Source organism: Pholcus phalangioides, unplaced genomic scaffold (assembly GCF_987345545.1).
Source record: "Pholcus phalangioides strain wild (caught in Gottingen) unplaced genomic scaffold, Ppha-v1.0 ptg000015l_1, whole genome shotgun sequence".
Lineage (NCBI taxonomy): Eukaryota > Metazoa > Arthropoda > Arachnida > Araneae > Pholcidae > Pholcus > Pholcus phalangioides.
Window position 1 is genome coordinate 62,557,642 of NW_028301608.1, and position 15,722 is coordinate 62,573,363.

Here is a 15,722-nt window from a genome sequence, read left to right on the forward strand (position 1 = left end):
AGATGCCTGTTGAAACTCCTCGCGGATGAGGGCCATCGGTTGGGTGCGGTTCTTCAGAATTTCTCTGGACAGCACCTGTTAGTCTCTATCTCCCAGTTTCGTTGGTCTGCCGACTCGGGGCAAATTCCGACAACCACAGCTCACCTTCCACTTCTTAATCACATAGGCCACTGTCGATTTTGGGTACTTCAGCTCGCTAGATATGTCCCTTAAGGATCGGTAATTTTTGTGATACCCGATAGTTATACCTTTCTCGAAATCAGAGAGCTCCGAACTGCGCGGCATCTTGCATGCGACTAATGCCGATGTTGTTTCCTACACGATATATACCGGCGGAGGGCGTGACGTATCTCAGGACCGCAGATATCGTCATTTGCATAGGTGTCCAAATATTTATTGGTAGATAGTGTATCATAGATATTCCGAATTTATACAGCTTCACAGAGAAAACACATTCAAGTCGATTAGTTTTATGAATTGACTGACTAGCTCTTGAAAGTTTTTGCTATAAATGGTTGTTTGTGCTCTTCAGCTGAATAATAATTGTAATCCAGAGCAAGAAGTTTACAATTCATAATTTTACATTAATGAAATGATTTGAGAGATTCATGCCAAAAAGTGCATCAGTCACATTGAGCTAGTTTGTGGAACTGCTTTGTTTGGGTATAAATAATATATTTGAAATACCCCTTGTTATACATATCAGGAGACACAGAACCCCTTATGAACCCATATAATGAATGTGATGTAATGAATGATTTTATCTAGGTTCCAGAGCTAGACAAATCTATTTGCCCGTGGCATATAAAAAGTTTGACACGGCATGCAGGATTATGTTTGGAGGTAAATTTTTGGAGATTCATCCAACTCTGCTAGGTTCTAACATAATAAGTAAATTTTTATATGATTCTAATGAAAGAGACCAGACATCTGAATGTGTATTACAATGAGGGGCTACTGCATTTCGTAGCATTTTATTCAGCGAATTTGCATTTTTCCAAAGTTATTAGTCTAATCATTTTTTTTATTGATTTTTGCATAAAATAAGGACTATTGAAAAATTAGTGGGGTAATTGGTGGCACTTAATATGTTTCAGGTCATTAATTTAATTAATAACGTGGAATTAATTGTGATACTTAATCAGTGATTATGCGAGCCTGGATTATATGCAAATGCGTATGCACTAGCATATTTTGGTCTTTTTTTAGCATTAATGCATATAAATGCATAAAATCAAAGAATTTTCAGAATAAGTGCATATTTTTGAAGGTCAATAACTTTTTTATAGTTTTTCAAAATAATATTGCCCACAATATTTTCATAACAACTGTTTTTTTCTTTTTGAGTCGCCATGAGAAATAGTAAAAATTATTTTAAAGATTTCCAACTCCTATATATACAGCAGATTTACTAATGTTTAGGTAACTGGTTCGTGGTTCATAACTGTTTATATTATGAAATAATTAATTGAAAATTTGAATCAATTGCTGCTTTAACGCCGACGATATTATTCTGTATTACTTCTGTATTATAAAAAGGAGTAATATTTCGGGACATCCGAAAAGAATTCAAGTTTATGGAACCGTATGACTTACAGACTATGTAGCAATATGCAGACGTGTGTGGTGCGATCCGAGGTTCATCAATTTCGGATCGAGGAGCTCTACATTCGAAAACCAGGTTATAATGTTAACAACAACGTATTAGATTTTAATAAGGATTTAGCCATTTAAGCAATATATTATTATGATACGAGCTCGAATACTCCAATAGTCATAGGTCAAACGCCTCAGTCCTGGCAAAATTACTTCGTGCTATTCACCCGTTTTCGACTTTAACCTTCTGAAAGGGAGCGAAAACTGCCTCCAACTGGGAATGTAATGTTTTCTATCCAATTGACCCACCATAGGATGATTTTCTTTAACTAAGGAAATAGGTTAAGCATTCGTTAAATTTATGAATCTCTCGAAGGGCAAGGTAAAGGAATCTTAATCGCCCGAGGAAATAAAGCAATTTTGTGAAGGAAAATTTCCTTCTTAACATTTTGTTTTTCTTTTGCCTCCGCATTTTCGGACCAAACTTCTTCCTTCATCGCCATTCGTGAGAAACTTCGAATCGCGAACAATAAATTTAGAGGTTACACGTAGGAAATAGGAAGTGGTGTTCTGATTTCCTGCGCAATTATTGTTATTTCTTCTATAAAAAAATGAATGTGTCCTAGTAAAATAAGTAAATTGATTGTTTTTTAAAGGAAAGAAAATCTTGCTTCCACATTATACGGCTGCGTAATTTATTGATGACTCTCGGAGTTAGATTGATGAATTCACAGATGGAAAACGAAAACCTGACTTGGAATTTAATGACTAGGCCAAGGGATTCTCAAACTTTTTCCACCCGCGGTGCCCCATACCCTAATCAACGGTTCCCCAGAGCAGTTTAAATATGAATGTTTTCGAAAAACCTTTGTCGGACTGCTGTTCCATGGCACCTCTGACAAAGGTTAGTGGTGCACAGTTTGAGAACCCCTGGCCTAGGCAATATCGTAGTTATCGATCGACGCTTCAATAAAATTTACCCCACTTACATAATGAAAAACTATTTTGATGGCCTGCATTAATGCCATGAGAGCCATATTACATTATGCAAGAATATTTTGAATTAGATTGGTCAAGCATTGCTTTGAAATGAGCAGTGGTGATTCTTGGGCTGTGCGATCCGTGCTTTCACACAGGACGCCAAATCAGACTAAGAAATAAAAAATAATTGCAATAAAATTAAAAAAAAAAGGTTTTGTCTGTAAAAATTCAAACTGAATGTGTCAAGCAGATTGATTTGGGGCCATTCAAGTATTACGTAAGCAGATTTTCAGCCATTTTGGGCCTCCCCCCCCCCTTGTCAGCAAAACACTGCCCCCCCCCTTTCCCCCGACAGTAAAATTTCGTCAGCAGCTTAGAATATTTCATATCTCCAAAAAGGGGTGGTTGATAACGTAAGCAACCTTCAACCCCCCCCTCCTCTTTGTCATCAAAAGTCAGCAAATCCGAAACCCTCGATGCTGACGTAATACTTGAATGACCCCTTTTGCAGAAAAAGAAGAAAGGATAAGAAATTGTCGAGTTTTCAGGGTTATTTTATTGGTGTGGCTTATGTACTTGACTAGTGCCGAAAATATGTCTGGAACCGCCCTTCAAATGAGCCCATATGATTTTTTCTTTCCTTTTTTCGTATAAAAAAGTTCAGAACATCTTTGAAATACTAGGTTAAATCTTGTAGCACGTTTCTTCCACACGTAGCAATCACGCTCACGACTTATAAATTCACATTTATGCAATCTGGCAATTTGTCACTTCCGGATAAGGAAATTAGACGCCAGCACTTGGAGCGCGAAACGTACAAAACACGGCACACAAGTTTACGTCAACTTCGCTCCAGAAGAGGCACACGTATCTCATTTTTAACGGTTTTAAATAGTTTTAAACGATTCTTTTTCCAAGTTAAGACCCGAGTTACACATTTATGTGACTCACGGAATAAAATAATTTTCTTTTTTTAAAAGGATTTTGACCTACATTAAACGCAAATGAAAAAAAAAATTAATAGTTTTAGTTCAGGGGTGTGAAAAGGTTACTGAATATATGTTGCGGTCAATTCGCGAAGTGGCCGAGAGTCTTAGCCAAATTCCGTTTTTCAGAAATGATTTGGGCTTTCGCTAGCCAATTCACGAAGTGGCCGGAGTTCCATGGCTAAAGTTCGATGTGCTGATGTAAGATGGTCCGGTAGGCGATAAATCCATTTTTTCATCGCCAATGTTTGACGCATGGCAATGTATAGTAGCTGTATTAGATTAGCTCCATGTGACGAAAGAGAAAAAAAAGAAATTCGAGAGAAAAACTCCATAATTAAGCACTAAACTATATAACAGCTCCAAATGCGGAAAAACCGTTTTACCCGCTTTTAACGCTGTTTTTTTCCCAAATTTCCTCCGTTTTTCGAATTCGAATATCTCAGTGGACGTTGCACTTAAAAACATGGAATTTTTTTTTGTTGGCATCAGGAAAATCAGGGCAACAACTTTCTGATTGGGTTTTTGAGCCCACGGGGACTGTATAGAAAGTTAATTTTTTTATTTTATTTTAATAAATATTCAATCCTTTGAAACATGAATGACATGTGTGAGTGCTACACGTTACTTGAAAACTTTTTCTAACTAGAAGTATATATCTCTAGGATCAACGGTTCGCCAGTAAAATGATATACCCCAATTCGCTATGCACCCTGTATATGCATACCACTTGTCGGCATTTTCTAACGCATTAGAAATTCATCAGACAAATGTTCATGAGGTGGCACAAAATCAAAAAACCGTGGCACCGGGCATAATTGGAAATTTGCTCTAATTCCACGTTTTATGCGGTTCAAACATTTTCGCTTCGGTTAATTCAAGCTTCCCACGAATTTAGTACTACGATGCGTAATTTCTTTTGAATAATGTATTTGATCCGATAAAGATTCATGATATGTAAAATGATTGATGTTGCTTGAAGTTATACTCTCCATCATATTCTTACTGCACATCATAGTTTTCCAACCTTTTTTCTTCCATCGCCCCCCAACGTAATCTAACCCATGGGATCCTTTGTTATACCCATAGCTTCTACCGCCCCCTGGAATATTCTATCGCCCACGTTGGGAATCACTGCTGTATATATAAACATGCCAATTCGCCACAAACGATTCAAATGCTAAAAGAGTAACATCAGCGCATAGTTTCCGGCGTTCCTTTTCCCATACTTTTTATCTATAATCTCGTAAATTATTTGTGACTAACCAACAATACAAATGTACTGATACACCACTGTAAAATTTTGATTTTTCTCAGATAATGACCAAATGAATCACAGTAATAACATGATCGAATATCAAAGAAATCCCGATGGACATTGTTCAAATCATGAAAAAAAAACTTTATTTTTTCCGAAGTTCATACATAAGAAGTAATCACGGAAATAAGAGATTGGCACTGTATTTTAAATACTTGAATATCTAATGTATGATGAAAATCTAAAAATGGCTGCGAAACAAACAAGGGAATGAAAAAACAACATTGAAACCAATGACAATTAAAAGGAGAGAAAAAACAAAGTATATTTTGATTCCTCAGGTTGTTTTTTGTGATAAATTATACATTCACTAAATCATATTATATAATATTGACTTTCAAGTACAGTAAATAAACACGCTTAACGGTTATAAAGAAAAAAAATCGCTAAAGATATACAGAATGCATAGCTAACACCTTGCACTGCAAATTACTGGCGAACCGTGGATCCTAGAGGCATGCTTCCAATTACAAAAAGTATCCAAACAAACGTGTGGAGCTCAGATACGCAGTGGCGTCAAAGTTAGGCCGCTCAAGCTCCCACAGAATTTTGTATTAATGCGGCAGAACGCGCCCCCAGAATTAATCGGGAAATCAGTCTTCAACGCGAAATGCTCAGGTCGAGCACCCACAGGTCCAAAATATTTCCGATGCCCCTTGCAGATACGTCATTCATATTGCAAAGGGTTATATAGCTATCGAAATTAAAATAAAAAATGACTTTTTATACGGACACCCGGGGCTGAAAATCCAATTAGAAAGTTGTTACTCTGTCTTTTCTGTGAGGGAAAAAAAAATCCAAGCGCCTATATTCACCGAGATATTTGAATTTAAAAATTGGAGAAAAGTTTAAATAAATATTAAAAAAAAAAAAAAAACCAGCATAAAAACTAACAGAAAACGCCTTTTCCCCTCATTTATGTCGTCTTTTCTCCGATTTTTGAATTGAAGTCTCAATGAATATAGGCACTTAGAATCGTCGAATTTTTTCTTGTTGGCCTCAGAAAAGACAGGGCAACAGCTTTATAATTGGTTTTTCAGGCCCAGGATGTTCCAATAAAAAATTATTTTTTATTTTTATATTTCGATAATTATACAACCCCTTCCACTATAAATGACGTATCTGAGGTCCACACGTTTATTTAGATACTTTTACTAATTGGAAGTACGCCTCCAGGATCACAGGTTCGCCAGTAATTTGCGTTGCCAGGCATTAGCTATGCAATCTTATAGAAATCCATCCATTTCTGTGTTTCGGTAACCTAGATAAGTTTTCTTCATGAGCGTTTAAGGAAGTTTCCATGTTGGTTACCTTTTGATACGGGTTGCATGTCGCTCAATTCCCCCTCTGAAGGAACAAAATATCACGTGATCCAAAAAGCCTCATAAGGGGCCATTCAAGTATTACGTCAGCAAATTTTTAGCTCTTTTTGATCCCACCCCCTTGTCAGCAAAATTTCATCAACAGCTTAGAATATTTCATATGTTCAAAGAAAGGTGATTGATGACGTAAGCATCCGTCAAACCTTCCCCTTGTCATCAAAAGTCAGCAAATGTGAGAACTCCCCTCCCCCCGACGCTGACGTAATACTTGAATGACCCCTAATTCAAAAATCATGCCGAAATAGTTGTGATATGCGTGCGCTACGGGTCTCTAATAGTGATGAGTGTTGTGATATTTGATTGTTAGATGCTTATATATATCAAAAGTGCCAAATAAATATGCTTACAACTAATTTTGCATTAAAACATTGGATATCAATTAAAATTTTGAGCCTCGTCACTTTTATGTTTTACGCCGTAACAAGGCTGTCAGTGGGAGGTCAAGAACGCTCTCTCTGTGATTTTATTTTGTTTTATTACTAACCGAAGTTATTGATAACTATTTGTGTGACTGAAGACCCCCTCCCCCTCTCACGACACAGTGATTTCAATTGGAATCACTAACAATTGTGGCTATATGTGTGTTTATTCTTCGTGGGGAATGATACCAATTATATTGCAGTTCTATTCTTTGCCGATAGATTGAAGTGATTTACTGTTCCATCGTGATCGGCTGTGTGAGTTCAACTTCATTCTCTTTGTTAATATGCATATTATTCTGATTTCTGACTGCATATGAAAGTTACGAAAGTTATACTGGTATTTATTGTGCATTTGAGAGAGAGAAGATACTAGTATTTATTTTTAATTGTACATAAAATGTACAGAGAACGATGTACATAAATTATATTTTTGAATGATAAATTATATATAAGTTCAATATTTGCCTCCAAAATGTCCAATGTTGCCAATTTGGAATCATTTCAATTTTCATCACTGAAATTTGTTTTTTAGAAAAATGTTTGATATTTTCATGTTTTATTGGACCTAAAGATGAAATAAATTTATAGAAAAAAGTTTTCAATTGCCAAAGGTTCTTCGACACGTATCTATAGCATAATTATGTACTGTATTTCAGAAATCGCGATTTTTCCCATAATAATTCGTATATTGTATATGTACTTTTATACTTCCACAATGATACTTGCACCAAAATGCTGAAATCCCCCGATCTTTATGAATATGGCATTGATTATAAATTTGATAACTTGCATTTCAATAAGTTACCAATTTCGATATTTTGTGTGTTTACGTGTAAAAAAACTGCGCGTTCTCTATAAAATGTGAGTAAGCGCACAATGATCAGTGATAAATCTGGAAAAAATTTGTGTTCAGTTTCATGAACCATCATCGGTGATTTTGTCGCTCAAAATGTATACGAAAAAGTACACCGATTGTCAACATTTACTTGCATCGCATCCAGTAAGTTGTTATGTATTGTGTCACATAAAGTATCCATTATACAGGCTTGCTGCTTTCTTCAGCTTCTAAGTCTTTCACCACAAATACGTCGCTTCTTCGGAACGGGTAATAATCACTTCCTATTTCTTTGATTCTCAAGCGGCGATTGGCACCGTTTCCGCTCAAATAGTCTCCTTCGTCGGTCATCAGGTCCCTCGCTCCCGTGTAATCCAAGAGACTCCTGCGTATGTCACCAGTAATTGGACTGTTTGCCGGCACAAAATATTTGGGGTCATAACCAGTGCTCTTCTGGTTCGAGTATTCATCCCCGTATTTGTGCTTAGAGTATCCGTTCTCACGCTCTTTTTGCGACACCACGGCGTTGTACTCGTCTGAAGGGTACCCACCATTCTTGTAGTATCCGTCGTAGGCTTTCTTAGGCCCACCTCGTGGCTTGGCGGGTTTGTTGTAGTAGTAAGCGCTATGCCCACCATTTCCATAAGGTGATGGTTCACGAACAGGATGAACCAACACGGGAACGGGGAATTCCCCGAAGATCGGTCTGTACTCGACGACACGCTGAGAAACAGTAGCGTCTAAGTCGAGGAAGTTTCTGTATCCGGGCTCGCTGTAGATTTGTATCCTCTTGACGAGGTTTTCCGCCGCTCTGTTGGACGAGTCGATCCTCCTTTTAGCTGATATATCATTGTCCGATTGTGGGCCGTTCGATCCTATCAAAAAAGGCGGCAGCGTCGGTGCTATCCGATACGGATAGCCATATCCCTGTGGTTCTGCCTTCACTCGAGACACAGTTTTCGATAGGCAAAGTGATAATTGGGCCAGGTCTGTAAGTTCACCGCATTTGAAAAGATCGCCTTCACTATCTGCGACTTCTTCGTTCTGATTGTTCTGACCAGTAGCCCTTGCACAGAGACCAATTGCAACCGCGAACACGAGAATAGCTTTCGATGCCATCTCACATAACCCAGCAGGAACTGAAAAAGAAAAATAGGAGAAATGCCTGTATATTAAAATGATATATATGAAAACCTTTTTATTCAGAACCATCCAATGTAATATCGGAATCGAAAATGAGAACCTATCAAAAAAATTTACATACGATATTTATTTAAGATGTTTTAATCATAAAACTTTTTACATTTTTTTCACATATAAATTCATTCAACAGCATAGGAACATGTTCTTTTTTAATTTTCTTTATTGTTTTTAATATTTTCCTTGAAATCGGGGTTATATATGTTACGGTAAAAGTAATAAATCTGGTGATGAAGCATAATCACCGACCATTTTGTTAAGTTTGATTTTTAAATATTGCGAATCCATCACATTTACTAGTGATTATATCTAATCTCATCTCGTATTGGTAAATCGTATGATAGATCGTCAATGAAATCATTCAAATTTAACATTATGAAGAAACGCCAATCTAAGATGAATTAGATCCGTAACGTTGGCGTTTTTTTGCACATATCGATATACGTGAAGAAAGTCAACATTACAAGACTAAGACATTTTTTTTCTATTGTTAACACTTATTTTAATTTTATTTTTACGGCAAAGCCCACACGTGATTCACGTATCACGTACGACAAAATAAATAAACTGATTAAATGAAGAGATGAACGATGTCGTCTTAACGCAAGGGCCCACACTCGGGCACAGCCCGGGGGCCTGAAGAGGGGAGGGACCTCACAAAGATGGTTGAAATTTTCGAGAATTTTCGGTCTCAAAAACATCACTTGGTCCGGGGGCCCATGATACTTTTAAGACGGCCCTGGAGATGAGAGGTGATAATATTTTTTCTACATTTATCCAACTTGGCAACTTCATTTGGGAACTATACATAATCGCTTGTGAAAATGATAAATGTAGTGAAATTCAACAACTTTACCGAGAAGATTGGAGATTATGCATAATAACCGGTTGTTATGCATAGTTACTGATTCATCACACATTTACCGTAACGTATACATAGAGATGAAAGCCATTACGTATAACATTTTTTTCCCATTTAGTCACCTCATTGGGTAATTCGCCTGATGTAGGCCTTTGTATTTGAATTTTCAGATTACGAGTTTATAGATAAAAATCCCATCATTGCTATTAACCAGTCATATATCTAACCAATTAGTTTCCCCCCTTTTTTCTTTTTTGAAAGTTTGAAGCTTTTTTTATGAATACATTGAAACTGGCTTCACACATTGTGTTTCTTAACTGTGTTTTCAAATCATCAACAAAAAAATTATAATAATAGCAATAATTACTAATTAGATTTCAAAAACTGAAATAGACAAAAAATCTTCCCGACGGCATATGCCGTCGTAATCAGATGACTGGTTCCGTTGATAGCTCGCAGCTAGTGGAAAGAAAAATATGCAAGCGTTTATACATAGTTTTCAGAGACATTAAAAGCAGCATGTAAAAACAATTAAAACACAAAAATTATTTTCAAAAAAAAAAAAAAAAAGAATCTGTCGAAATGCTCATGGAATATCTTCTGGGAAAATCAATATTGTGAAAGAATTGAATGAGTGACGACTTCGACAGTTTGGTACTAACGAATCGTTTCTTACTAGTGTCAGATTTCAGAACATGATTTTGTTTCTGTTTCGATTTGGAAAGATATGGAGAGTAAAAAAAAGAGTCATTCATTTTAAACTCGATTTCTTAAGGAAAACAGAAGACAAACGGAATTGCATAAAGACTGATTCTTACTGAAATAAAAAATATGTCCTAAATGCAGCGTGGTAAAGTTGTGATGGGCAGGTTCCGTTGCACTCACGATCGAGGACTCGTCAATCCGTGTCAGCCTTTATCATTCATTTCATTCATGTCAGTCATTAATCATTAAAAATCACGAAAGGGGGAAAAATGGAGCATTAAGGTATTTTAAACGCTCCCGCAAAGAAATTTATGATCTTTTCATGACCCAAAACCTTCAATCATTCTTTGGCGTATTTTTTCTCAATCATTACCGGAGTATACCAGCAAAAATAAATACCCAAAGATAATGCATAAAGCTAGCATAAAACATCGGATAAAAAGTATAGGAAGTTTACCATCGGTATTCAAAACATTGATGAAATAAAATGTTAATCATTATGAAAAGCCATAGTCTCTCGTGTGAGATAAAAGATTTCTCTAAGACAAGTGTGAGAATCTCTTGGTATTATACTGATGTCTTTCCCTTCGGTTCATGTTTTTCAACCACTGGTCCTTGGACCGGTGCCGGTCAGAAGGATAAATTATGTTGCTTTGGAAACTGATGAATGAGTTCGAATTCTATTCGCTTCCTCGTTTCGATATTTTTGTGTTGCAGGGAATCTGAGCTCGGTTTATACCTCCACCTTCCTCCCTGTAGAACAACATATGCGGAGGTAGAGACTTGGAAGTCTACGGGGGGGGGGGGGCACGGTTATTATTGTTGGGGAGACACGATGATGATTATGTCGGTTCCCCCCCCCCCGTATCTCCGCCCATGCTGTAGAAGGGAAATAAATGTGCATGAACATTGCTTAAAATAAAGAATTCAAGCAATATTTCTGCGCATTTATATCACACCTCTACTGCCACCTATCGAATAAAAACACAACTAATTTTTATAATTTTTTAAAGTAAAGTTGGTTGTGGTTTCAAACCAGTATGCAGCATGAAAACGAACAAAATGTGCAATGATACCATACATTATTTATTTTTAAACTGCATACCGGGTAAATTTTATGCGCCAAAAAATACCTTTTGCTATATCTTTACGTTTGCCGCACAATCTGTTTGTACAAGTACCAAAAACATATTAACTGGTATTTTTTGTTGCATGAAATTTACCCCTATATAAAAACAAACAGTATACGGTGTCATAACCACATATTGTTTATTTTTTAGCTGCGCACCGGTTAACCGGTGTTCCCAACTCATTTTCAGTGATTTTTTGAATCTCAGCGAATATTGCACTTAAAAATGTTGAATTTCTTTTTTGTTGGCCCACAGGGGCTCAGGAGAGACAGGGCAACAACTTCCTCTCTAATTGGGTTTTTTAAGACAGGATGACCATATCAAAATTTATTTTTTATTTTAATAATTGTACAACAATTTCCTCTATAACGGAAATATGCGAGCATATGAACAGTGCCCATCATTATTTTAGCATAATTTCTCATTATTAATTAATATTATTCGTGAATCTGAACGCGGAAGTTGTAGCAATGATAACCTGATTCACTCGAGAGAATGGGTGTGGTCGGCGGGATGCACTCCCCCCCCCCCCGAACAACTCTCGATGTACTTTTTATTCAGAGCGGAAGAAAAAGAAGATAATGACGAGAGATGATGAGGAGCCATCCTGGAGGGTATAGGAAATGAAATTCAATTATACTGCGAAATTCGTACATTGATGGAAGCATAAAACTGCCCTAAATACATTCATTCGATTCCCTTGGCGATTGCGACATCCATCCACCATTTCCTTTTCTGGATTCTATTCATTCGACGATACACCATCATAAATCCAATGGAATTCGTCATTTCGGACGCGCAGTTATCTTAGCAGGTCATCCGCTTTCTGAGTTGGTCGCTGTATCAAATTAAATATGACATTATAATTCGAAATCAGAGCTGTTTTCTGTTACCGTTATGTGACTCAGAAATTCATTCGGGAGGATGTAGGAGGGGAGAAAATTATAATAAGAACATATCGCAATTATATATAATTATATTATATTCAATTTAATGATGTAATGCGAAAGCCATTTGGAATTACGATGAGATGAATGCGAAAATTTCCATTCTTAATGAATAAATGCGAAAATTTGATCTTTTCCCCCCACTTTTCCGAGAAATCTTGATAATTTACGCTTTTGGAAGTGAAAATAGGTGGTAATTTTGCTGTGCACTTGAATTCTGTAACTTTTAACGAAGTACAGTACTACTCTAATACTTGGACACGTGATTAAACTGTATAAACAAATGTGGGTCGTTGGTTTAGTTCGTTTTTGCGAATAATGCAATTGGTAAATTTGAATATATTTTGCGGATGATAATTTAAATATATTTTTGTGGATGATAATTTAAATATATTTTTGTGGATGATAATTTAAATATATTTTTGTGGATGATAATTTAAATATATTTTTGCGGGTGATAATTTAAATATATTATTGCGGGTGATAATTTAAATATATTTTTTGCGGATGAGTGCAAAATTTTTCATTTCAAAAACATTTTTCCGGACGAATGCAAAATTTTTATTTAAAAAATATTTTTGGGGATGAATGCAAAATTTTTAATTTTTCAAAAATATTTTTACGGATGAATGCAAAATCCAGTTGAAAAGTACTTTCGGGGATGAATGCAAAATTTCTGATTAAATTTATTTTCTTTGTGCATAAACACTAAAGTTCTGGTAATTTTTTTTTTTTTTTTTTGCAAATTAATGCAAAATTCTTAATTTAAAATTTTTCATTTTTGTAAATAAATGTGAAATTTCCGATTTTTATTTACTTATTTTTTTTGCGAAATTTAAGTATGTTATGACAGAAACCTCGATTTCGTCTTATTATGTATTGAAAATTCATCGGAAATGAGAGCGAAGAGAAAAACAACATTTCGATGACAGATACGAAAGACGCAGGCAAGCATGGCTATTTATGTTCGCGTGAATTAGATCGTTACTCCTTTCATATTCATCATATAAACGCGTTTTATTTTCTGAGAGAATTTATGTACGTGTATTATAATTTGTGCATTCACAGTTTTTTTTATATATTCCATTCCCTACAGGAAATATATGAAGTTTTCACTTAAAAGAATAAACGAATGTAGAGTAAAGAGGGCGGAAAGCACCAAAAAAAAAAAAAAAAAACGTGGACTCGTACCGAGAGCGTAATTGAAATGAGTCACGGAAGCATACACACTTTGAACTCCAAAGGAAAAAAAGACGTAAAAATAGAAACAAGAAAATGCTAATGATTTTGATGAACGCAATTGATTTTGATTTTTTTGATTTTGTGACTCTATCAGTGACAATCGAGGCACTTATGTAGTCCATCCTGAATAGATGAGCTCCTAACAGATTTCTGGGTATGATACGCATCCCACGACATCAATTATTTATATATATGCGAAAAATTTGTTTACAAAACTATCTCATTGTTTCTCATAGAGAAAAAAAATTTTGTAGTAAAATATAGTTCATTTTCTCGTAAATATTATTTTTCTATTTCTTCAACATGTATACAAATTATACAGAATTTAGAAATGTGTCTACCGTTAGTCATTAGCAGAGGTATGATATCTATTATTTTGCATATTTTTATTATTTTTATTGCATACTTATTATTCTTTATTAAATGTTATTATTATTTATTCCATAATTAAAAGGCCTTATTTTGAAGTAGCCTATAGGCGAAACCAATCATCACAGAAAAGTGAAATTTTGTGGAGATTTCATGAAATGATGGGAATTTTTGTTTCGGGGGAAATAAAATTAGTTAGACATTTCACCACCAGAGGGCGTTTCACTTTGAATACCTGCAATTTGAATACCTTGCAACAGCAATTCCGCAGTAACTGCTCTACGGAAATATCTGACTTGGAAGAGGATTCGAAAAGGTCCAATGAATGTTAAAAACCTTCGGAGCATGATAACCAAATTTTAAACCACAGGATCGTTGGCTGTTCGTCCTGGAAGAGGAAGAAAACCCGTTCATATATAGTCCTCCTACCACGAGATGAGATTTGGCTACGGCACGTCATGTCACGTCAAACGATTCTATTTTATCCTAGAAGGACATGCCAATCGTGAAAGCTCAGTCACTGATGAACTTTTCTCGATGTGCAATCGTTTTACCAAAAAAAAAAAATTGTATAAAATCACCCGACGTGACGTGACATGACGCAGCGAAAATTCATCTCGTGGTCGGAGGACTATAGTACAGGAGGTTTCGCTTCAGGTGGAAGAGAGGTGTTCTTCAGAGGTATATCATTTCATTAAAATTAACTTCACCGGAAATTGGGAAGAGTAAAATTTTTAGGTCCATTTTTTGTTTTATACAGCATATTTTCAGTTTTTGGCACATAAGTGCATTTTTTATATGATGCAGCTTCAAACAGTTTTTACATCATAAAAATCCTAGCTCTAATCATTAGAGCTGCTACACACCGATTCAGATACGTTACCTTAATTTCTGCTTTCGATCTAAAGCTGGGTTCTCCTAGGAGTAGAATTTCTGCGCCGTGTGCAGCGTGAAAACGCTGATTGGTTAAAAACTTGAAATTCAGGTTTTTTTTTGACCAATCAGAGTTTTAACGCTGCACGCGCTGTAGAAACCTGCTTCTAGGAAAACCTGGCTTAAGTTTTATGACGTGATACTTCGAAGTACTCCTGACCGATTAAATGGCCTGCAATATTCTGAAATCATTGCAGCAGGTCCTTACTCTTTACTTCATTCATAATAATTCAGATTAAAACTCTTTTTACTTCATTACGCAAACACGTCCTGAAAAAGTTGTTAAATATACGTAAGTTTTTTTTAATTATTGATAAAAATATTCAAATATGACTCTTTAAAACTTTCCAATAACTAAGGTTTCTAAAATTTTAGTAATTAATACTTGTGAAATATTTTTGAAAATTCTACTGTACATATAATTATGCACATTTTTTTTTACCGTGTCATAAGTAGTTTCGAAAACTTCCTTATATTAATATTAATATATAGTGGAACCTCCCATGCCAGGCACTCCCCGTTAGCAGAAATTATTTGAATTACGTCGATGTGGGACAAAATGCATATTACTATTCATTAACGGACACTCCTCGTTAACGGACAAAATTTTCATCCCATGGATGTTCATTATCGAGAGGTTCTACTTCAATACAGTATTAACTGATTAAAATATTTCCGTATTTATCTACGTATATAATAATACGCCATGAAGTAAAATCCACAGATGCAAATTTCATTCACCTTTGATAAAATATTAAAGAATGGAAGATGGTTTTTTTTCCGGTCAGGTTTTTTATTGAAAAAACCTACAAGC

The 15,722-nt window shown here is 35.6% G+C and overlaps 1 protein-coding gene across 2 annotated transcripts in view; it reads right to left on the minus strand.

Moving 5' to 3' along the window:
* Positions 1–4,635: 4,635 nt before the first annotated feature.
* Positions 4,636–15,722, minus strand: part of LOC149076436 (uncharacterized) — a 38,492-nt gene continuing 27,405 nt past the window's right edge. For both annotated transcript variants that reach the window (XM_089244000.1, XM_089244001.1), the window contains exon 2: positions 4,636–8,659. In XM_089244000.1, the coding sequence (XP_089100126.1) occupies positions 7,722–8,639 (918 nt within the window). In that variant the 5' untranslated portion in view covers positions 8,640–8,659 and the 3' untranslated portion in view covers positions 4,636–7,721. The remainder of the gene's footprint in view (positions 8,660–15,722) is intronic.